Source organism: Hemicordylus capensis, chromosome 2, assembly GCF_027244095.1.
Source record: "Hemicordylus capensis ecotype Gifberg chromosome 2, rHemCap1.1.pri, whole genome shotgun sequence".
Lineage (NCBI taxonomy): Eukaryota > Metazoa > Chordata > Lepidosauria > Squamata > Cordylidae > Hemicordylus > Hemicordylus capensis.
Window position 1 is genome coordinate 12,035,242 of NC_069658.1, and position 24,717 is coordinate 12,059,958.

Genomic DNA, 24,717 nt, shown 5'->3' on the forward strand with positions numbered 1-24,717 from the left:
CTGCACAATATCTTTGGGTCACAATATCTTTGCACAATATCTTTGCTATTTCCCTAATCAGAGTATATATTTGATTATCATCTAATAAATCTTGAATGTTTTGTATTGAAAACCTGTCTCCCCTATTTGTATCACTGAATCTGGGAGATGGGAAGTAGGATAGTTGGCCTGCTGCAATGATACTGTGGCCAGCTGCCCTTTTAGGACTGCTGAAGTGGGGTGTGGACTTCAACCTATGGTGATGGTGGATCTTGTGAGGCCTGTGGGACTGCATGTGTGGCTGGCATAGCTGTTTCAGATGCTCTGGGTCTCAGAACTGGAAACATGGGGAGATCTGGCAGGAGGAGGAGGGAAAACTAGGCATTATGTTAATACTCATCCAATGCGACCTCCGCAACCTGGTCAGCGCCCTTGGACAACATTGTACACAAAGCACAACTGACCTGTGGAATTCATCACCAAAGGATTATGATGGCTGCTATAGAAGAGGCTGCTGGTTTTCTGGATTTTGGATTTTAGGTTGGATTTTGTTTTTGGCTGTTGTTTTTCCAGATTACGTTTTTTGTTGTTGATTTCACTGACTGCTCATTTTTTTGTCTCCAAAGTATGACATCCAGACTAGCACAGCATTGCTACTCTAATGCTGCCCTGGTGCTACAGAGGCACAGGGACGGTTTTTCATCCATCTCCCCTTCCCTCTGAAGTCCACTGGGCCTGCCAAAAATATGTTCCTGAGGGTCACGCGACCCTTACAGAATATTTTTGAGAAGCGTAGTGGGCTTCGGATGGAAGGGGAGACTGAGACACAGAACCTGAAGGACTGTCACCTTCCATATGAACTTGACACAGTATCAAGTTGTGTTGGAGCCATTCTCAGGAGCGTCACTCTCAGTGTTCACCTGTGGTCTGTGAACATGGGTCTCTGGGTCCTGCTTGTTTACCTCTGCCCACCTGTTGCTGCCCCTGCCACCTTTGCTAAAGCTGCTGTTGCCATGACATATTACAATTTCAGCACCCAGCTCCTGTAATAAGTGCCAGGTGCTGACCTTGTAATACCATGCCATGGACAGCAAAAGCGCCTGTAGCATGGGCTGTGGAGGCAGCAACCGGTGATGAAGCAGCAAGTGAGTGAAGCAGCAGGGTAGTGATGCTGTGGCGGGGGCCCACCAAAAATCTTGCTACACCTTTGGCTTCTCCTCCCTGTTCCCTCAGCAACTGAGTTTCAGTTAGTTGGGATGCAACTGAGTTTCAGTTAGCTGGGATGCAAGAGACGGCCTTCTCTGCAGCTGCACTCAGGCTGTGGAAGTCCCTTCCTAAGGAGGTTTGTCATGGTCCCCTGCTAATGGTCTTCCACTGTCAGGTGAAGAAAGTGTATTACTACTACTACTACTACTACTACATCTACATTTATAAACTGCCCCATCCAGAGCTCTGGGCTGTGTACAACAACTTTTTAAAAGACATAAAAACTCAGTGCTAAAAACAATATAAAAACAATTCAAATTAAAACCATTTAAAGACCAAGTAAAATACTTTAAAAAACAACAACAGCACAATATCTCAGTGGATTAATGAATTCCCTCTTTTGCTTTCCCCCCCAAGCCTGCTGATGGTGTTGTGAGTCACATTTGCTGTTTGTTCTTTTTAGGCCGATGCACCCCCAGAAATATCTGATCAATGCCAATCCAATAATTTGTTTTAAAAAATAAATAAATGGGTGGCCAATATGGCCTTCCTAACATTCTCGGTATTGAGTCAGCATTAACCTGATATTTTATTTTACACCCAATAAAAAACAGCCCAGAGCCAGCTTGGAGAGAACATTTAAGGGACTTCAACCCCAAAATCAGTGGGTGGGGCCAAGATAACCCCCCAGGAAGCACCCACTGACTGATTGGGTGCTTCATGGGGGGCTAACCTGGCCCCTCCACCCCCTAATTTCAGGGGTGCAGTCCTTAAAAACCAGCTCAGAGCTGGCTTGGAGTAGAGTTTCTGCAAGTTTGTTCCAATACGCCGACTGGAAGTAGGATTTCCAAAAGCATAACAGGATTTTAGTCAGAATTCTGGCTACTGGGGCTCTCTAGTGTTATATTGGAAATCCTTCCAATAATGCCTGATAGTGAGCATATCAGTCTGATATTCTTACCAAACTCATACAATTGCACAGCCCAAGTATTTGATATGGTGTTAGCCTCTTTAGGCATCATGGTGCAAAATGGTGAGCTATACATACTTAAAATAAATAAACAATATATACCTCCTCATCAGTTGCGGAAGCCAATTCCTTATTTCCCACTGGCTCTATTACTAGGAATGAGCCATTTAGCTTGTTCATCATGCAATTTGGAATCAATATGGAATCTTCAATTTCCCACCCACCAGCATCATTGGGGACATTTTCTGGATCATGACAAACCAAGAATCCACTCTCATATGCTACCAGAGAATCTGAATTTACACTCAAAACATCTCAGAAACAACAGAACACAGTACCCCATGGGTTAGCAACTCATGGGGGTGGTTGGCACCCTATGTGGTCTACACCACCACTCGCTCTGGGCCACCCTGGTGCCCCCCAAGTGCAGTTATGGGGCAGGAATTATGGATGTCCATCATTCCCTATGGGGAAGAACTTTACAGACACACAAACTCCATTACATCTTTAAAAATCAGCCTTCCGCCCAATTCCTTTGAAATAATTCTGGCAGCTTCCTTGCCCCCACTGGGTACTACCACCCACCCTACTCTGCTCTGGGCCACCCCTTTCCCCCCAACATGAAGCTATAATTTTGCTAAAACCTCCATTCTTCCCTAAGTGAAAAATCCTATACTTCAAAAATTCACTAAAACCCAGCCCTTTGCCCAGTTCCTCTGAAATTTGGGTGGTAGTTTCCACCCATTGGGCACTACCACCCCCACCCACTAGTTTTTCCCTGGGGCCATTTTTTTAAATCCCAAATGTTTCAGATTCGGATTTTGCAATTTTAAACAAAGAACAAAACTGGGGTGTTTCGGATTGGCTGGTTTCGAACAAAGAACAAAATGGGGGTATTTCAGATTCGGGCCAAAAACAAAACAGAAGTGGGGAAAACGCACAACCCTAGTTCAGACTCTCTCTGATGCCCTTCTATTTTGGTAAAATCAGACATGGTCTGATTTTACCAATCTGATTTTGCACGGGCATAATAACTGATACTATTAAAAGGGCTCAGTTCCATTTTCAGCATTGGAAGAAGTGTTTTGAAAGGCTGATCGCAAACCTTTCTGTTCCAGGCCAAGTGTTGAAACTGAGTCAGAATTATTCGGATCCTTCTTCACGAAGGCTTCAGCCACCGGGACCAGCTCTCTGGCAATCTGACCATCGTCTTCATCCACTGCCAACCACCTCTGGCATGGGAAATAACAACTGCAAGAATAATACTATTTAGCACAGTGCCCTTGCTCAGGCACAGGTTACTAAATCTGGTGAAGAGCCAGCTCTAAGAGGGACAAGTCACTACAACTTGGGCCAAAGGGCCTCTCCTTTAAGTCAGAACAGAACCTGAAAGTAGGCAAAAAAGCAGATTCTGATATATCAGAAGAGTCCAAAAAGGAAGTGGGGTAGAGAATGGTGCCGCATGGCCATTCTTTATTTCTTAGACCATTTCTCCTCATCTGCACTCCACAGATAGATATACTGAACCAAAAGGGACCCAGTGGCAGATATGGTCCAACCCACAGCTTAAGACAAGGGTTTTAGATATGCCGGAGATCTTGATAGTTTAAAGCAGGGATTCTCAACGTTGGGTCCTCAGATGTTATTGGACTTCAGCTCTCATAATCCCCAACCAAAGGCCACTGGGGCTGGTGATTATGGGAGTTGAAGTCCAATAACATCTGGGGACCCAACGTTGGGAATCCCTGGTTTAAAGCACCAGGGGAGAGAACCAAGGAAACCGGTAAGAAGGCCCAGATGCCTTACTCTCTGCAACATCAGGGCATCTTTCAGGAAGCCAGGAAGTGCAACTCACCAAACCAGGTGATTTGGGGAGTGGATTGGGGCCTGGCTCAATATAGATGTTGAGCAAAGCTTGGTTCCTTAGTCTGAGCAATTTATTGCCAAAGTAGCTATACAGACTGTTACGTCTTACCCTCTGCCTCTTGGAACCTGATCACCTACCTGGCCTTGTATCTGCTTCCATCCCCCTGATCTTTGTTCACGGCTTTGGACCTTAACTTTGGCCTGACCTGGATTACACACTTCCCTCTGGCCTTTCCATTCAACTGTGAAAATCTGACCCTGCAGGACCCTGACAGGTATATATGATCTTTGCTGTTATTAACAAGAACATTTTTTAAAATATTCACTATGAAACCTCTGTAAATATGTGTGTGTGAATATACCATATTTTCATGAATATAGCAAGTGTATATTGCATTCTGGGAGGGAGTGTTGCATTCTGGGAGGGGGTGGTTTGTGGAGAATTGGGGTATATAACATAGAAGCAGCCGTTTAAAGCTCTGTTCCAGTAGAAAAAAAGCTTAAAATATTGTATACATTTATATCCTTTCTGTTCATTGTGTAATTCATGTTGTTGATTTATTAGCTGAATATTGTAGTATTTATTGTATTCAAAGTGGAAAATAAAGTAGTTTTAAAAATCCCAGTAACAATAATATTTTTAACAACAGCATTAGAATAAATAATATTACATTTAAAATATCCTCTGCCCAATTCTCTGGTCAGCAACTAGTTTTCCTAGAGAGTAACTTTAAGGAAGAAGCAAGAGGAAGCGCATCAGCGCATAACCCTTCACTTTCTTATAACTTTCTGCATGTCTCTTTTGCCCCAAAAGTCAAACAGGGGAGCAGAGAGTACCCCATGGGACTGGCTTTTGCAGGCGACCTCCAGTTGCTGCTCTGAAATGAAAGCACCCCAAATCAAGCTTTTCCAGCTTCATTCTGAAAATCTGCTATGTGGGTAGGCAAGCAAGCTCACAGGCTGCTGGTTCAGCTGGTGATAATTTTTTGGTACCCTATCTCAGAATGTTATCTCTAGTGCTTACCATGAATATACTTTCCTGTTCTTTAAAATCTTTGTGCTTTGCTAGTGTGGTGCCTTGAACCAGCTTGACTGTAACTAAGTGCTTAAATTCCTGGCACTGAAATAAATGCATATTTTTTTTCTCTGTTTACTCCTGCCTCCAAGAACATTATTCGATACTTAAAAGCCTGGGCCCATAGGACCTGGCTCAGGCCAACAGACTCCCCGCTCCTCTTTTGACAATTTCATGTTCCATAAAGGAATCCAACACTCATTTCCAGATTGCAGATTGTAACTCATCGGGTCAACTACACACCAAGGGCTACATGACTTATTTGGCCAGGACCCTAAATGTTATCTGTCATCTGTCTGCTCACGTGACATCTTCTTTGGTGTCAACAACTTCAATCCTTTCCAGGAACCAAGCTGGATTGCTTCCAGAATTGTCCTGCCGGATACGCACTTTCTTCAGCTCTGCCAAGTCGACGGCTTTGACAGTGAATATATCCTCCTACAAAACGGCAAAAAGGAGCTGTGCAGTTGTATGTTTCTAATGGAGTTTGTGCCTCAGGCTCAAGATTTCCCAGGATTTCCACATTTTAAAAGTGTTTTATTATCTGCCAAGTCTGCATTCACGATTAAATAAATCTGCTCCTAAAACTCTCTGCAAAATTCTCTTCTGCAAATCTTGGTGCCCAATATTCACTTGGAAAGTCTCCGAATATTCAAGCCTTCCATAAAAAAACTGAATATGTGATTTCAGCATTTAGTTTCTGATGTTACTCCTAACAGATATTTAACAGATATATAACAGATATACATCAATTTCTAAACACTTTCTATTGTCTATAATTAATCAGCAAATCCTTACAGAAAACTCTGCATATAACAGAACCATGCTCACTTTTTGGGGAATTCGTATCATTTTGTTCTTAAAGATCTGCCTTTGAAGACTCCCCCAGCACAAAAAATGATGGCACTTGGTGCTTTCCAATGTACTGATTTCTTTTTCTGTCTCTTCTTTATATATCTCTGGCCTGCCACCAGTTGAGTACCCCTGTGTACTGAATGGTATCCGGACTGACACTACACTAGTGCCACAAAGGTGCACCCATTCCAGAAGGGCCTGAGGAGGTGCTCAAAACGGCTCGATGTCTTGTGATCTTGGTCTGCTTGTGCAAGCTTTGTGCTTGCGCAGCAAAGAGAACCGGGGCGTAGCCACCATTGGACAAATGGGGAGGGGGTATCTGTCCCTGGACCGCTGGGGTTGGGGGAGCTGCCACGGCTCACAATGAGGCAGAGAAAGAAGAACCCAGACCACCAGCACTTCAAGGAAGTGCCAACTGGGGGAGGATCAGGACTTGGCCCTTCTTCCCTATACTGGCCGTGCACCCTGTGTCTGACATTGACACGGGGGGGGGGCGGGAGATTGGTTGGGGTGTGTGCGTGTTAGCGTGCATGTCCAGCTGCAATTGGGGTAGGGGCTGCCAATGAGAGCTTTCCCCTACCCCAGCCACTGGTGAGCTCCCTACGTCCCTGAGGATAGCAGCTAGCTCTGCAGTGTATATAGACTACAGAAGAGAAGACATGCCACCAGTTGTGAGTGCACACTGTGTTGCACCAGCATGACACTAGTGTGGGACACAAGCGTGTTCCACACTAGTTGTGTTCAACTAGTGTGGAACACAAGCTCCCAGATAAGTGGAATTAGCTAGCACAACATCCTTGCACCAGTGCAGCATTCATCTGGATGCCAGACACCATCTGAAGGAAATTCACATGCCCCTGAGTTTTAGAAAATGTTAAATGTGCATTCATTGAAACATATTCACAGTTGGGGTATAACGATGAGGCCAAAGATGCATGGAAGAATACCTGCGTTCAATGCATAAGAGTCAGATCCAAGCTCTCAGCACTTCCAGTTAAAAGCATCTGAACTAGCTAGATTTAGAAGGAAAGCCTTGAAGAGCTGTTGTCAGTCAAAATAGGAAATCTTGGGTTAGATGAATCCATCTGTATAGTCAGGATTTAGTCACCACTAAATCCTAATGGTGTTGCACAAAAGCCTGAGCTTTTACATCACAGAATATAGATTTTTTTTTTTAAGCAGGGGGAAAAATCCCATGCACCTGCAAAAAAAGGATGCCATGCCCATTTTGCTTGAGCTCCTAGGAAAGTTATGCTCACACCACATCTAGGAATTTGAACATTGTGCACATCTCTACTAAGTGGCACTTGAAGATCCGAAGCTGGCTCCCTAGAATTGCTGCTAGGGCATATAAAACGATCTTATCCTGGGTTAGACCAACGGCCTACCCAACTCGGGCTGGCCTCTGTGAGATTCAGAAGACTTTTTCCAGCTTACTAACTGTGATCCTTTAAGGGGAGATGACAAGGGCTTAACCTGGGATCTTCTTCATGCAAAGCAGGTGCTTTATCAGAGAGCAATGACCTTCTTTCAGGTGTGTAGTACCAACAGATCTGAAATATTACTCCAGTGTAGTTTGGTGATATGCAACAACCAAGAAGGGGTATCAGTGGTGTAGTGGTTAGAGTACTGGACTAGGACCAGGGAGACCCGAGTTCAAATCCCCATTCAGCTGTGATACTAGCTGGGTGACTCTGGGCCAGTCACATATCTCTCAGCCTAACCTACCTCACAGGGTTGTTGTGAGGAGAAACATAACCATGGGCTCCTTATAGGATGGATGGATAGATAGATAGATAAAATATTGCTTGTTTTCAGCGGCCTACATGATGCTCAAGGCAGTGCCAGCATTCCTGATCGTCCAGCCCTGCTATGCATGTGGAAGCCAGTCCCGGTGGGTGTTGCACAAGAGCACCATTGTACAACTGCTTAAACTGCTCAATGAGCAAAGAGACACCTTTTTAAAGTGGTGATTCCCTTTATTTAGCAGGGGGAGAGCAACTGGCCCTATCCATCCCCAGCACAGCATCCCTCCAGTGGCTGTTGCCGGTGCCTATCTCATGTTTCCTTTTTTTGATTGTGAGCCCTTTGGGGACAGGGAGCCAGTTTTATTTATTTATTTATATCTATGTAAACCACTTTGGGAACTTTTGTAGAAAAGGGGGTATATAAATATTCATTGTGTTCGCAACATGCCCACAATTGTGCATGGTCACTTACATTGGAAACGATGAGGCACTTCACACAATTAGTGTGAAGCTCTGGGAGGATTAGTGCATGGAGCGTGGGCTTAGCCCGCTTTCCCCGCACATGAGCAGAGCGCTCGCCCTGGGTGGCCGGATAGGCTGCCCACACGACTACTGGCTCCGTCACAAAGCCGGTAGGGGCAGCGGGGATCAGGGGCCGCCCAGCCCCCAGAAGTCCCAGCATGCCCCAGGTGAATGCATGGTGCATGCCAGGGGGATCCCCAAGGCTAGAAGGCTTGATGGAGCATCCCGTTCTGGGGTCTCCTTGCGAGTTGCCATGGCACAGAAACACACTGCAGCGTCTCACGACCCGAAAACCTGGGTTAGCGGAGCACTTGCTCCACTAACCTGGGTTAAGGGGAGGGGTTTTTAGGCGGGCTAGCCACTAGAGAACCACCGGGATCGCCCACGAGCCTGGTGTTTCTCACGACCGTGCAGAAGTGGGCTGGGCTACATTAGCCCACTTTCACGCGGTTGTGTGAAGAGCTCCGGTGTAAGTTCTGAAGGGCAAGAGCAGGCATGCTGTTTTTATTATTATTTTATATTATTATTTAAAATATTTATTCCTGGCCCCTTCAGGGCACTACTGCTTGGGGAGGCTTACAACGTTAATAAAATCGATACAATATGGAATAAGGTTCAATATAAAATACAATATAGGATAAAAATGGTTAAGGTTAAAAAGTTAAAAGACCAGGCTAAAACCACAATTAGAATAAGTTTTGAAAATTGAAAATTAAAAGTTATCAATGGAAAACTGAACACTAAGAAACCTACCAGATAAAAGCAGAGGATAAAATATTTAAAAGCCTCCCAAAAAAGATGCCTCTTTAGTTGTTTCTTTAAACAACTGAGAGAGGAAGCATGGAGACACTGTTCTGGGAGGGCATCCCGAAGTCGAGGGGCCACAACCAAAAAGGCCCTGTCTCTAGTTTTGAGATACTTAACAGAACACCTTCTTTGTTACGAGCATTGTGGCCTATTGAGATGATCTAGGGAGGTCCATCTGCAGTTGCCACAAATTGTCTGGTGGCTACTCAGGGATGGGCTTATCCATTGGAATGTGCTTCCTGCTGAAATAAGAACTCTGACAACTTTCAAAAAGGCTGTTAAGGCACATTTGTTCATCCAGGCTTTTAATTAGACTCATAGGATTTAACAGTTTTTTTTTAAAAAAAAAATATTATTTTAATGTGTAAATTTGTGTTGTTTTATTGCAAACTGCCGAGAGATGTGCATTTGGGGTGGTACAGTATATACATGTGTTCAAGTAAATAAATAAGTCATTGTGCAAATGCACTGTTGTGCAACACCATCAGGGCTGACTTCCACATGTGCAGCATCAGGAATCCTGGAGTTTCCTTGCATCTCATGAGGACCAGAGTGGCCAACGAGCACAATATCCTTCGGTTTTTACCTGTTCCTTTTCAAACTTGTTCAGGTTATCCGAGTGCTTCAGGTGGCGTTCCCCCGTATCTCCTCTTCCTCCATAGATGCTCAAGTAAACATTCGCATCAGTCCCAGCTCCCATCACACTCCCAGTGATGACATGGACTTCATACTCGATTTCTGGGGAAATGAAGCCATAAGATTGTAATGATTTAAAAACCTTTATTTAGAAAGTTAATTTCTAGCAATGGGAGAGTCCATGAGGCGATTCACATGATGGGAGAAAATCGGGCTAGCGGAGGCTAGCTAGCCCGATTTTCTCCCATCATGAGAACCACCGGGCTCGGCTGCGAGCCCGGTGGTTCTGAAGTGGGTCACCTGCTAAACTACCCCTGCTCCTAAACCAGGTTTGCGGAGCGACTGCTCCACAAACCCATTTTTTAAAAAAATCATGTGTTGCCGTGGCATGGCAACTCACGAGTAGACCCCCGACCGTGAGGCTTAAAAGCAGCCTCCGGGCTCAGGGGTCTCTCTAGCATGCCCTGTGCGCTCGCGCAGGGCATGTTGGAGCTTCCAGGGGCCGCGTGGCCCACGAACTCCCAAGCCCCCACTGGCTCCGTGATGGAGCTGGCTGTTGTGTGGGCAGCCGCTGTGGCCACCCAGAGCAGACTGACCGCTCGTCTGCGGCTAAGCCCGCTCTCCCCGCAAACCTTCTCCAGGCGGCTCCCACTGATCGTGGGAACCGCCTCCATGTTTCTCTAACTAGGAGACCAGTTCTGTACAAGCACATATTGGCTATCATGTTGCTAGCACTCTAATCACTTTAAGCAGAGTTTCATTACTCTTTCTTTAAAAATCCAAACCAGTGCTACAACAGCCATGCATGAGTGAAATAAGCAGGGAAAGAGAGCCCCTTTTGGCTCAAAATTAGGAACATAGGAAGCTGCCTTATACAGAGTCTCAACAATGGTCCATCTAGCTCAGTATTGTCTACACAGACTGGCAGCGGCTTCTCCAAGGTTGCAGGCAGCAACCCTGGAGAAGCCCTATCTCTCCCAGACCTATCTTGGAGATGCTGCCAGGTAGGGAACTTGGAACTTTCTGCATGCAAGCACACAGATGCTCTTCCCAGAGTGGCCCCATCCTCTAAGGGAAATATCTTACAATGCTTATATGTAGTCTCCCATTCAAATACAAACCAGGGTGGCCCCTGCTTAGGAAAGGGGACAATTCATGCTTGCTACCACAAGACAGGCTTGCTTGTTTGTTTGTCTATTTATTTATTTATTTAGTACATTTATAAACCACCCCATTCAAAGGCTCTGGGTGGTGTACAACAAATTGAAAAAGACATACCAACACACACCATTTAAAACCCAGTGCTAAGATAAATATAAAAACAATTCAAAAACAATTCAAAACCATTTAAAATTAATTAAAATAAATTAAAAACAAATTTACAAACCTTGGAAGGCCAGGCCAAACATGTCAGTTTTTAGGGCTCTCTTAAAGGCCAACAGTGAGCCTAACCTGCAGCTATCTGCTTGGTCACTGCCATCCCAATTCTGCTTACTCAAAGATAAAGGCAGGGGCGTATCTAGGGTGGGGCAGGCAGGGCACGTGCCCCGGGCGCCACTTGAAGGGGGGCGCCATTTTGTAAAATTTTTTTAAAAATTAAAAATGGCTGCCAAAAACAAAATGGCCACCGCGCATGCTCAAATGGCCTCTGTGAGGCCCTAGGTCATGCCAGGCCTTGCAGAGGCCATTTGAGCATGCGTGGTGGCCATTTTGTTTTCAGTGGCCTTTTTAAAATAAAAAAAGATTATTTTTAAAATTGGTCACCGCACATGCTCAAATGGTACCTGTGAGGCCCTAGAGGCCAGCGGGGTGAGGGGGAACCTTTGCAAAAAAAAACCACCCACAGACTTTAGGAAGCCCCCCAAAGGGGCTACAGGTTTTTAAAAAAATTAAATTTAATATAAGACACTGTACACATATTCAGATTGGCACTATGTACAGAGAATCAGGGCTTGTGAATACTGAGCTGATGCTTATGAGCTAGGATTGTATTCATTTGCTTTTGCTTTGCTTCTTGTGATAAGTGAGTTAAATGTGATGTCTTGCTAATATGGCTATTAATGGTGAGTTTGTCTTTGAATCAGTGTGAAATCCTTAATATTAAGGCCCATTGGGAGTTTCTTGCTCTCTTTCTCTCGTTTTAACTGTCTTTCTGAAAGACTAGAATATATTCCAAGCAGTGACACAGTTTACTCTGCATATCCTTTAATTATTTTCAGAGTATCTGGGAAAAGTCAAATTCTCCATTGATTTTTAAAACTTATGTAATAGTGATGCTACAATGCATACTAGAGAATTAGACAGGCACTTCTAGTTTTCCAAGTACATCTCCACATAGTGTTTGGGTATTTCATGAGCCCCAGCATACTGAAATTGGTAGTTTTCCAACATTTTTTGGTCTGGCTACATCCACTGCTAAATAGTTTTTGAAATATTAAAAGATTAACGAGCCTGACTTGTATTTTTCAGCTGATATTATGGTAAAGTTATCTGAAAGATGGGTGTCAGATGTTTGGACAGGGGGCACAATTTCAGTGCTTGCCCTAGGCGCTATTTTCCCTAGATATGCCTCTGGATACAGGGAGCCTAGTGTCTTTCCCCCTAAGGTGGAAAAGCAGTTTGGAGTGGGCGATTTGAGTTTTTAAAAGAGCATGAAGGGAAGAGGTTAAGCAGACTCCCCTCTCCCACACCCCTTGTCTGCACAGACAGGGCCTGCTCTCAGATGCTGGGGTTAAAAAGAAATCCCATGGAGGAAACTACCACAGGGTTTGAGCCTTAGACTACTCAAGCAATGTTGGTAGCTGTCTTGTAGAGATTACCCTGTTTCCCCGAAAGTAAGACCTACCCCGAAAGTAAGACCTAGCAGCAATTTCTGATGTACCGCTAATTGCCCTAGTGCATTTTGGGGGGCTAAAATTAATATAAGACACTGTCTTATTTTCGGGGAAACACGGTACATACTGTATCTGGAAAGGTCGGAGATAGAAACGTATCAAATAAATAAATAAATAATACACAAAACGACAACTAACTTTAAAAAAAGATATCAAGTGAACAAAAAGATCAGCTTGGAGCTATAGCATTAAAGCATATTCACAAGAAATCTGTACATTTGCATTTGACTGGAATATTTTTAGAGCCTTGGAAGTTTTTCTGTATAAGAAATAAGATGCCATTATACCTTTTTTCGCACTGGAAGTTCTTGCCTGCTGCACCTGCTGAGCGAATTTGTACAGGGTCGTAATTTTTCAGGTCTTTTGAGACCATTGTTCTTTGAAAGGTTAAATCAGAACCTTCTCATTACATCCTATACAGCACTGTGCACTTTGCTCTAGAATATCTTTATGTAAATAACTGGAATGATTTTGTTCCAAAAAGACGAGGAAGCAGAGGTTTCGTGGACACTTGTGTCCTAACACGCAGAAATTAATCGCTCTTTTAAATCACCTTGACACCATTCATGGGGGAAAGTGGGTTAGTTAGAAATCCAGTAAATAAAGAGGAGAAGTGTCAGATCTGAGCCTGCATGGCCCAACAATGATTGTGGGCCCTTTGGGAACAGGAGACTATCTTATTCTTTTCTGTGTAAACCACTTTGAGAACTCTGTTGAAAGGTTGTATAGAAATATTCAAAATGTTATTTATGTATTTCTTTTAAATATTTTAAACCCCACCCACCCCAGGACACTACTGCTCAGGGCAGCTCACAAAAACAGTGAGGCTATTCCCACAATCAACGGAACGCGGGCTAAGGGAGCTTAGCCTGCTTTCCGTTGATCGTGGGAACCAACGGGCTCACAGGCGGGCCCAGTGCTCCCAAGGAGGCTAGCTTGCCGAAAACACCCTCCCCTTAAATGAGGTTAATGGAGCGAGCGCTCAGTTAACCTCATTTCTTTGTTCGTGTGTCACCACAGAACGCCATGACACATGAGTAGACCTCTGACCAGGAGGCTGCTTGGGGGTCTCTTTGGGATGCCCCGCACACTTACACAGGGCATCCTGGAACTTCCAAGGACCAGCCAGCTCCCGATCCCCACTACCCCTGCCAGCTCCATGACGGAGCCGGCAATCATGTGGGTGGCCAATCTGGCCACCCAGGGCTCTGGGAAGGATCGTCTGCGGGGAGAGCAGGCTAAGCCCGCTCTCCCCACAGAAGCTCTTCTCACAGATGGTGAGAAGAGCTTCCATATATAATTGATAGAAATTAACTAAAAACAAGCCTCAGTTGAAACCAAAATTAAAATCACAAGTTAAAACGTTTAAACCCACTGGATATAAGTTGTAGATAAAACATTAAAATCTCTATTTAAAGTTGGGTCTTTAGGGTGAAGGGAACCCTGAGGGAGGGAGCTTGGCAGGGAGAGTGTTCCAAAGCCGAGCGGCCATAACCAAAAAGGCAATCTGTCTATTTCCTACCAACCAGATCTCCATTAGTGGTGGGGCCTTGAACAGATGCTGAATGGAGAGCCCTGGCATATGCCTATGGGTGGATGCAGTCCAACAGATGCCCTGGCTGCAAGCCATGTAAGGCCTGAAAGGTCAAGACCAGCCCCTTAAATCTAGCCTGGAAGCAACCAGTGAAGCTGCCACAGGATGGACATAATACTTGTGAAGAGGCTCATGCCAACACATCATCATCATACCTTCCAGATCACATCCCTTCTCAGGAATGAGCTCTATGACCAATTCCTTGTCTTCTTCATCTCTCGCCAGCCAGCGACGGGGTGCAAACTCATAAACCTCCATGATGTCTCCCACGATCGGCTCATCATCTTCCTCCTCTTCAGTGGACTTTTTCTTCTTTTTCTTCTTTTTCTTCTCCGTATCCTTCGTGGTCTGTAGTTTCTTAACAGTGACAGTTTCCAAGAACCAGCCATCCCCAATGCCTTTCCCATCATGGCCGATTCGGATTTTGTAGATCTTACCCACATCTGAAGCCTCCACCTTTAATATTATTAGTATGATTGTTTAGCACGTATGTCTTATTTCAGAGTGTTCTGAAATATATTATTAGCTCAATAACTGTTAGTAGGGGTGTGCACAAACTGTTGTTCGGGCATCGGTTCAGCACCAAATTGGTTCAGACAAGGTCCAAACCGGTTCGGCGCCACAGAGCCGGGAGCGGGGAGCAGGAGCTTTAAGAAAGAGGAGGGCAGGTCTGCTCTCTGCTGCCCCATGCAGCTTCCTGCTGGGATGGCGCTTGGCCCTTGCCACCAGCACTCACATCCGAGCATGCGCGGGCACCATTTGTGTGGTCAGCAACACCATGCTGACCATGCAAATGATACCTGCGCATGCACAGGTGCCATGCTGGCACTGCACGTGGTTATTTGGGCTGTGTGCCGCCCCAACAGGAAGCTTCATGGGGTGATGGAGAGCAGAGAATGACCTGCTCTCCTCTTTCTTAAAGCTCCCACTCACCGCTCCCCTCTCCGCAGCGCCAGACTGGTGCTTGAACCGTGGTTCGTGCACACCCCTAGCCTCAGCAATCCTCTCAGGCAGATCAGTATTATTATAGCCATATCACAGATCAGTAACCTGAGTGGACTGAGGTTTGCCGAAGGGCCCCTGGTACGTTTGTGACTGCGGTGAGATGTGAACTGTGGTGACTGATAGCCACCATACCACACCAGCTCTTATGTGCCCATCTCCAAAAGAAATGATTAACACCTGTGCAGTGGCTCAACCCATGGGTTGCCTATAATCAATTGTATCCCTCCATTTTGACCTCACAATGGGGCAGTAGGAGGGGAAGAGGTTCTCACTGCTGCTTGAATCCTCCTCTTCCCTCCCTAAGGTGGCGTCACCCAGCTACTTTTCCAGGGAAGGTCTCCAGCCATCTGCTTATCACTTGGGCCTCCTCCCTGGACCTCACCTTGTTTCCCTAAGCAAGCACTGGCAGCACTGACAAGCCACCACCAACCCAGACACAGTGCTCACTTCTGGACTGAAGTCTCATGAAACCCCATGAAGCTGCCCCATCAGCTGTTTTGGCCCAGTGAGGTTGCTCGCCCAATTCATGCCACAAGCTGTGGTGGTCTTCCTTCCCTCCATTTATGCCTCTGTCCCCAGGTCCCCAATATGCTCCACTACAACTCTGCATGCACCATTGCTGCAAGGTCAGCTGGGAGCTGCCTGACATCTGAGAGGGTTTAAGGCTATTCACACGGACAGCTCTACCAAGGCTTGGGCAGTCCTACCTGGATACAGCTGCTCACGTGAAGCGCCAGAATCAAGGCTGACCCTGGCGGCGCTGCCCTGGTAGTCTGGGTTTTTTACCCAGGCTTTTGGCATGCCCTTTAACCAAGGTCTGGGGTTGTGTGAATGCTCAAACTGTAGGCAGCCTGAGCAGTCACAGAGCCAGGTGCCTAGAGCAGGGATTCTCAACGTTGGGTCCCCAGATGTTATTGGTCCCCAGTGGCCTTTGGTTGGGTATTATGGGAATTGAAGTCCAATAACATCTGGAGACCCCACATTGAGAATCCCTGGCCTAGAGCACCTGGCCAGAGGGGGAATCCACCAATCCACATTGCTGCTTGCATGGTGCTTCTTGGGATTCCTGGAGGCTGGGACTCACTTCCTGGCCTACAGAGATCCATGCTGCTCAGAGCGCAATGCACTTTGCCATGTGAAACATTCCTGTTTTACAATAAAATGCTCAAGTTCAGGGCTGGCAAGCAGCCACAGAGCTGACCCTCCATCTCTATGTAGTACAGCAGGGAAATACCCCAAAGGAGGTGAAAGAAAAAAGTCATCTTTCCTTCCCTCTCCTCCTGAAGTGATGCCCCACCCACACCATGGTCTGAAGACCACTCCTGTTACAGGTTGCCTGGAGCCTTCGCACAACTCTTAGGGGGCCGGACAGGTACAGCAACATTTTGTTCAGCTCCCACTTGAAACCTCTTTTTCCTCACTCTGGCTTGAAGCCTCCCCCTGCCCCCATCTTTTTTAGCTTACTTTTCTCTTGGCAAGAAGCCTTATGAGATCACCATGCTATTCATGTCCATGTTAATGTCTGTGTGTGTCTAACAACTTCACAATACCTGGACTGATGTGGACGAAATTTGGTACAGTTGTAGTGCCACTTAGGGACACCTCAATGGCATATTTTGTGATGATATCGTCCCATAGCCTCAAAGGCACAGGATCTGAAGCCTCACCTAAGGTTGAAGGCTTGCCTATAATCAAAGACTTGCAAAGATCCAAAGTCTAGTTCTGCAGCATTTGGGAAGGGAGAGGCTAGCTCTAAGAGAGAGATTCAGAATATTTCTGTAGCTCATCTTACCTTGAATGTTTCTGTTGCTCCCCTCTCATAGTTGTTCGATCTGTTCTCCAGAACCAGCACCTCTGTTTTCCCCTGCTCCCCATAGATCTGCATGAAGACGTTGGCATTGGTGCCTGCATTCCACACATCACCAGTAACGACGCAGACCTCATAGTTTATCACTGCATTTAAAGCAGAAAGGGGGAGAAATAAATGTTGTTGTGAAAATTAAGACTGATCTTAGACATCCCTCCTGAAAAATTCCAGAACAAGAGAGACTCAACATTCTACAGTTAATCGCATCATTTTTTTTTCTTTTTAACCAAACTTGATGGATTATTGATCTGCTTTGTTGTGGTCTGATATGCTACATATTCGTTTCTTTAAGCAGAAAGAATACACAGAATGTGAATGCACAGAATAATGATATAGCAGAAATTCAGGCGTGGAGATGGTTTGGGGTATGGATTTGCCTAGCTTGTAAGGCTCCATCATAACTGAAGCCTAGAGCCACCCTAACTGAGAGTTCTTATCTAATCTGGATCATAATCCAGAGTTCAGGGCAGCCTTTACAAGAAAGAGTCCAGAAGACTTCTGCTGTCTTTAGAGTAATCTTCTGCTTTGAAGTTGCAGCAATCAGCTCCTTTCCAAAGCCCCTTGATCTCTCAGCCAGCCATCTCCAAGCCCTCCCTCGGCTCTCCTTTCCCCCACCTCCCACCTCCATAATGGCCAAGCCAGGTTTAGCTTTGAGCCAAGTGAAGGAGTCGAGCCTTGCATTCCAAGGTGTCTTTGCATAAAGAGCAACCAAAGGGCCCAATAGAATGTCCACTGCACCCTATCAAGGGCCAAGCCACACAAAGGTTAGGAGACTGCATGTTGACAAGGAGATGTACTGGGGGAGGTGGGGAGAGAAACAGGATGCTTTGCAGGACACAAAACCTCCAGGAGAACACATTTTGACTGGCAAATAGCTACAAGCACTAATTTGAAACTTCCTGTGCGGGAGAATGTCCATGGCTTTTTGTTATACTTGGAAGATACAGCCTGCTTGGCAGGGGTGTAGCAAGGCTGATGTGGGCCCTGGGACAAGAAGTGAAGATGGGCCTCTGAGCCACTGGCCTTTTGTCAATTACAGCTAGGCACCTGCTGCTGGGACTCCTTGCATTTGGTTTCAGACCATTTGCTCTTCCTCCTCACACTCCAACTATGGCCCCTACGTTGTGGAATCCCCTCCTCCTCCTAGAGATGTTCCAGATCCTTTCACCTTTTGCTGTCCAGTCAAACCATTTTTATTTTATCAGGCTTTCCTCCACTGATTGATGAATTACTGTAGTGGCTGACATTCAGACTAAGGAAGCATCAGTGCTTCATGAGAAGCAGCAGCAGCACTCCCAATGACTTCAACCAACTCAGCAGAGGTGGGGCATTTTTGATGCCTCCCCATATTACAGGGCTGCTCAACTTCAGCCCTTCTGCAGATGTTGGCCTACAATTCCCACAACCCCTGGCTATTGGCCACTGTGACTGGGAATTATGGGAGTTGTAGTTCAAAAACAACTGGGGGGGCCTAAGTGGAGCAGGCGTGCAAGCGTACTATGCCACATGAGAATATGTCCCTGAGGGTTGCGCAGTCCTCATGACATGACTTCATGTGCCCCAGGGTGGTCAAGCCCGCTCTCCCTGCAAACCCCCTGCAGGCTCTCCACACTGTTCACCTCATTATCTTCTGCTGCTGGTTGTTTTCATTTTATTATAATTATAATGGGTTTTTTAAAACTCTGATTTATCTGTGCTTTTTGTACACTGCTTTGAGCTCGCTTTTTAGGAAAAGCAGTATCAAAATGTAATTAATAATAATGACGATATTTGCCATGTTTTCTTTAAGCTTAACATTGTGCAAGGCATTGCACACAACTGCAGAAGTAAGGCAGTGTCTACCCTTTCAGTCATTCAGCAAGCAGCGAGTGCTCAATAAGCACTGAATGGCAGTGGTTAAATAGTCACATTTTCAAAGAGTTCCAATTCCAGGATGGTCCTTCTCCTCTCCAGATCAAGAACCAACAGGTCTGTTGCTCCATTCCTTTCACTCACAGCAGATCCTATCCACAATTATTAGAAAGCAAACCCCACGTCAGTGTCCCTTACGCCTCTCGATCGACACGATCTCACTCGGATAGACTTCAATCTCCACCTTTCCGTCAGCCTCCGTTTTGTCCAGCCACCGGTTGCAAGGGAAGTTGTACAGCTTGCCGTGGACAGGAATGGAAACCTGGACATAAGCCAGGTGCCAGCCAGCTCGGAGCCCAACATTGTCGTGCCCAATGAGAATCCGCTTAATCTTTGGGAACCAAAGTGGGGAGAGTTTGTGCACATGAAAGAAGAAAACACAAGACAGGCATTTATGCAAAATGGTACTTCTCAAACCAGAGGAGGGAAACCATCAGAGAGGATGGCCCAAAGGTAAGCAAGCAGGCCTAAGGGCGTGAATCATACACAAGCCAGCTCAGACTGAAGAATCAGGCCAAATTGAATCAGTGTTTGTTTGTTTGTCTGTCTGTCTGTCTGTCTGTCAATTACATTTTCATACTGCCCAATCTAATAGGCCTTGTTGGTTTACAACCAGTATAGAACCAGACACCAGAGGGAACCGAATGGCCACATAGATCACCAGGTCTCTGCTGGATTGAAAGTTGAAATTAGAATTGACCAGCAATATTTGCAGAAATGAGATTTAGCTAATTTTGAAAAGCTGGTAGGGTCAAGGGTAGGAGAAATTTTGCAAATTTCAGTAGAGGGAAAATTTTGAAAATTCAAGGAGCTAGGGGCAGCTGGCCAATGATGGCTGTGCTTTCTTTTCCAGACACCCTGCTCCTGCCAACCACCATTTTTTCCCTGGAGTGTACCAGAAATGATGCTAGCATCACAATATCACAACACAGGGTCTTTTCCTGGTGCATTCCAGGGGGGAAAACACTTGCCGGGAAGGGCAACAATTATTTAAGCAGAATAATTGTTTATATAATTCTACTGCCAGAAGGCGTGCTTAATGAGGATTCTAGGGCTGGAGGGGAAAATCTATTCAGTTTAGAAAGGAGTCTAAAGCACAGCGTCCTTCCAGAGCAGGGGTGGGCAAACTTGGTCCTCCAGCTGTTGTTGAACTATAACTCCCATCTTCCCCATGGGAGTTGTAGTCCAAAAACAGCCTCAGGTTTGCCCACCCCTGCTCTAGTGGATGTTGCTGACGTCCCCCTAGTATTTCTTTTTTAGATTGTGAACTCCTTTGGGACAGGAGATCCTCATTCATTTTGCTATGTGAACCACTTTGAGGATTTTTTGTTGAATATTCTTTTTACAAATACAATAATATGAATACTAATAATGGCCCACATTCTCTGCAGCCTTATAAGGGTGGAGCAAGAGCTCTGCCCTCACAGCACAGTGCATAGGGAGGGGGGATCGAGATGTTTGCTTCTCTCCTCTCACTGCAAAAGCCATGTTCACTGCCAGGAATATGTCCCTGAGGGCCACACAGCCCTCATAAGGTGGTTGCAGAACATGTGGACCAATGATGATAATGATGATGACGATGATGATGATGATACTGACAGCCAGACTACATTTCTCATGAGTAGTCCCACTGACTTAGTGGTGAATAGTCATGACTCACTTGTCCCATTGATTTCAATGGGATTACACATGAATAATTTAGGATGCTAATTTATTAGGATGCTAAATGAAATAATTTAGGATGCTAAATTTGTTGGAAGTTCTCTGTGGTGAGAGAATCCCTTTCTCATTATAGCAGAGTGCACAGAGGCACAACACAGCAGAATTTAGTTAGGCATGCATGTATGCTGACAATAAAGTAACTTGGAGCCAATTCATAGTTTCAAATCAATATATAAGGCATTTATTAAGGAACTCCATTCTAGATAGGAAAGTGAAGGAGTTAGGATCTCTAATCTATCTATCTAGCTGGATGCAGATGGATTCTGCATCTTCTCTGCACACATGGTGCAGGGAGAGGAGCTTGCCATGTTGCACGGTAGAAGGACAGGTAGGGAAGAGAGAGAGGAAGGAAGTTAATCCCTAAGAGTACCAATCTACATTTCAAAGGGTTAGTGTCAGAGCAGTGGAGAAGGGATGACCAATGTCTTGACCCTCTAGCCCTCTGACTCACTAGTCTGTCCTCCACTGTCTGAGACGAGACAGCGCAAAGTCCTTAACTTCCAACAAAATTAACCCCTCCTAACTTGGCAAAGAGGCACCTTTTAATGTTGTGATTATCTTTAGTTAGCAGGGGAGAGTAACTGGCCCTATCCACCCCCAGCACAGTACCTCCAGTGACTGTTGCTGGTATCTATCTTACGTTTCTTTTTAGATTGTGAACCCTTTGGTGATAGGGAGCCATCTTATTTGTTTGTTATTTCTCTGTGTAAACTGCCCTGAGCCATTTTGGAAGGGAGGTATAGAAACTGAATGAATGAATGAATGAATGAATGAATGAATGTTAACAACAACAACAACAAAAGTTTGAGAAATAATCATGGTTTGCTGAGGGAAATGGCCATCCTGAAAAGGCCCAGCTTGGTCTTCAGATTGAAAAGGCAATAATATGGTGCCCCAAAGCAATTGCTGCACTTGAAATGGTTTCTTACCCTCCCAATATCCATTGTATCTAGAGTAAAGATATCTATCCGGCCACGTTCAAAGTAATCTTCTAAGTCATTATCAGAAACCAAGAGGATCTCCTTTTTAGTGTCTGCTTTTTCACCATACATCTTGAACAAGACCTTTGAATCAGAGCTGGCTCCAGGGACCTCTCCCGTCTTTATGCTGATGTGGTAGCCAACATCTATGGAGAAATTAACACAGGTACACAAGAGGCAAGACAACACATTGCAAAAATCCATCTCCATTCTTTGCAGATGATCAAAGCAGAAGAGAGCAAAAGTGGGGAAAGAGAGGTTGGGTTTTAAGGCTCAGTTGTGTCCAGACTCCAAGAAAGGGACTTCTGGCTCATAGGAAGAGCCAGACTCTACTGTGGGACCAAGCACAGACTGGGACCACATAGAGTCAAGACATTCCTTGAGGGAGAGCCCGAGGTTGTTACCATGCCAGGGGACTATTGTGGAAACTCAGCCCATATCTGGGCTGCTGCCACCACCCTAGCTCTAAGCCTCCTAAAGAGGATAAGCTTCCCTATATTCAGAGGGCAACCTAATCCAGAATTTGCAGTCTAAACACTGAAGTTTTACAAAAACCAGTTTTATTCTTCAGAACATTTTCTCGTGGCACCAATTTCCAAGGTTATTTGGCTGTAGATTGAAATGAAAGGCAGTGATATTTTGACATTCCAAGAAGTGGCTGATAACAATGCATAGGGAGGCTGGTGCAATTCTAATAACTTTTAATAAAAATGAAGAATGTTGAAAGTTTTGTGATAACCCTATAGCTGAATGACAACCAGCTTTCCAAGCTAAAAAGGCTTAATTGGTCAGAGCTACCATCTGATAACGGCTGATGACCAGACAAACAAAGCACTTGCACAAATCTGCTGAGCTAGCACAAGGCTGCTGCACCGGAGGCAGAGCTTGCGATTCAGGTTACAGAGTTGCTCAAACCTGTTTGCACTTTCATAGAAAGGTATGCCACCTGTGCCTCATGTTTTGCAGGGAACCTTTGTGCAATAGTCCAGTTTTGAGCACCCCCGTAACTTATGCAGCTACTTGATCTTCTTGCACTAACACAAACACTTGGTTAGTCTGGATGTCAGTCAGTAAATTTAGGTTCGTGGCTACTAAATTTTGATTGTAAGTAGGAAATTGACTTGGGGGAGACCGTCATCAAAGAGAAAATGGGGCTGTTTTCATGCGCACCCGAACCCAGGCTAGGGAAGCCCAGCCCGGGTTAGGCTGCACGTGAGAACCAATGGGATTGGGCCCAATCCAGGCAGGGCAGGGCCACCTAGCCCAGCTTTTAGCCAGGGTTAAAGGCTCGAGCAAGTCCTTAACCTGGACTCTGGGGTGGTGTGTTTTCTGGGGCTGCATTCAGCCCCAGTGGACACAGAGACGGGAACCTAGAGCGCCCATCTCCTGGGGTAATCCCCCAATGCACTGTGCATGTTGTGTGGTGCATTGTGGGATATCTGGAGGCCGGGATGCATAATCCCAGCCTCTGGAGTTCTGCACTGCACCATGCAGCATGGATCATCTGAGAGCACCGTTCACTCCCCCAGCAACATTTCAGCAATAATGTGGGAGAAGGAAGGTGAGTTGGACCAGCCTTCCCCAACATCCGCCCACCTGCCCAACCCCGTTCATGTGAATGGCCCCATTGTATTGGTTATGGAGCAATGCTGCATACATGCAAGGTAAACCTGCATGTTAAGCATACAGGGCAAATGTTCTTCACATAATCTGAATCTGTTCAAGAGAGCGAGAAGAGAAGCCTGTCATTTTGAGCAGTGAGGCCAAATGTGAACGAGCAAAATATATTGATTAAAAACATGATGTTTTCCCTGTAAAGAGCCAAGCCCAAGGGCGCCCATATTAACTGAGCAAACTCACTTTCCAGTATAAACGATCTCCCCGCTGGCACTAACTCCCGAATAATCAGGCCGTCGTCTTCATCTTTGTCAAGCCATCTGGTTGGCAAATCAAAGTTTAAGTTATCTGCTATTACCAATCAAACATCAGGAGGCTTATTAAGATCCAAGAAGGTACTGTGCGCATACTGAAATAAAGTGCTGTGTGTTTAGAGAGACGTTTTTATGGGAATCTGAAAGGAAGAATCCGATTAAGAATCCTTGTAAAGAAGAAATAACCCCTGACATTCTTCAGCTGTGACTTCTAAGAATATAAAGGGACTGATTAATGGTCCATTCAGCCCCGGACTGTCTGCTCTGACCATCATCAGCTCTTTAGTACAACCAGGATTAACTGGGGGCAAGGGAGAAATCTCAAGCAAATTTTCCTATCACAGATTTACTTGCAAAAACCTCTTATTTATATCTAAAAGTTTTGTTTCAGTGGCTGACATCCTAACTAGCAAAGCAACAGTGCAAAGGGAGAAGCACCAATACTTCTGAAAAGTTTAACTAACTCAGTTCCACTGCTAACTAAATGTAAAATGTAAAATATAAAATAATAACTCAGTGGTGGAGGCAAATTTTGATGACCTCCCCTTCCCCAAGTAGTGTTCTGTGCCACCCAAAATTATGTCCCTGAGGGTTGTACAGCCCTCAAGGACATATTTTTGGATTACACAGAGGGTTTTTGGAGGAAGAGGGGACCACTGAAATTCTCTCTCTCTCTCTCTCTCTCTCTCTCTCTCTTACACACACACACACACACACACACACAACAGTGAAGCATTAGTCTAGAACTCCTTGAAAGCACTGATGCAACACAGAAGCTTCTCCTGTTGCAACTATATTCTCAACAGTTGACACAATATTCTCAACTATGAATTCAGGTGGACTGAAGGGTTTTAGAAAAAAGCAAAAAAAGGGGGGGGGAAGGGCGGGAAAGCATTGATTTGTACCAATTAATACTTAGCTCTATTGTCTTGAAACTGATCAACAAGACTGAACTTTCCAGTGCTTTGGGAGTCAAAATTAACTTCAAAAGGAATTTAAAATATGCATAATTATTTTAATTTTTACCCACTTCATAGTATGTCATTCTATGACAATAAAGGGGTCATTTATTATGTAGTGTTTTATACCCCACCATGTGTGCATGTGTGGCAATAAAATTGAGGGTTTCATTGAAAGGGTATTGGTCCT

General features: G+C 45.2%; 1 protein-coding gene across 1 annotated transcript in view; it reads right to left on the reverse strand.

The window, feature by feature from the left end:
* LOC128348218 (lipoxygenase homology domain-containing protein 1-like) overlaps positions 1–24,717 on the reverse strand; it is a 90,472-nt gene that overhangs the window by 23,494 nt on the left and 42,261 nt on the right. Inside the window, exons 8-15 of the mRNA XM_053303958.1 lie at positions 23,498–23,574; positions 21,587–21,783; positions 19,074–19,266; positions 16,950–17,110; positions 14,308–14,608; positions 9,615–9,766; positions 5,401–5,534; positions 3,261–3,406 (exon numbers count right to left, since the gene is read on the reverse strand). Coding sequence (XP_053159933.1) covers positions 3,261–3,406; positions 5,401–5,534; positions 9,615–9,766; positions 14,308–14,608; positions 16,950–17,110; positions 19,074–19,266; positions 21,587–21,783; positions 23,498–23,574 — 1,361 coding nt within the window. The remainder of the gene's footprint in view (positions 1–3,260; positions 3,407–5,400; positions 5,535–9,614; positions 9,767–14,307; positions 14,609–16,949; positions 17,111–19,073; positions 19,267–21,586; positions 21,784–23,497; positions 23,575–24,717) is intronic.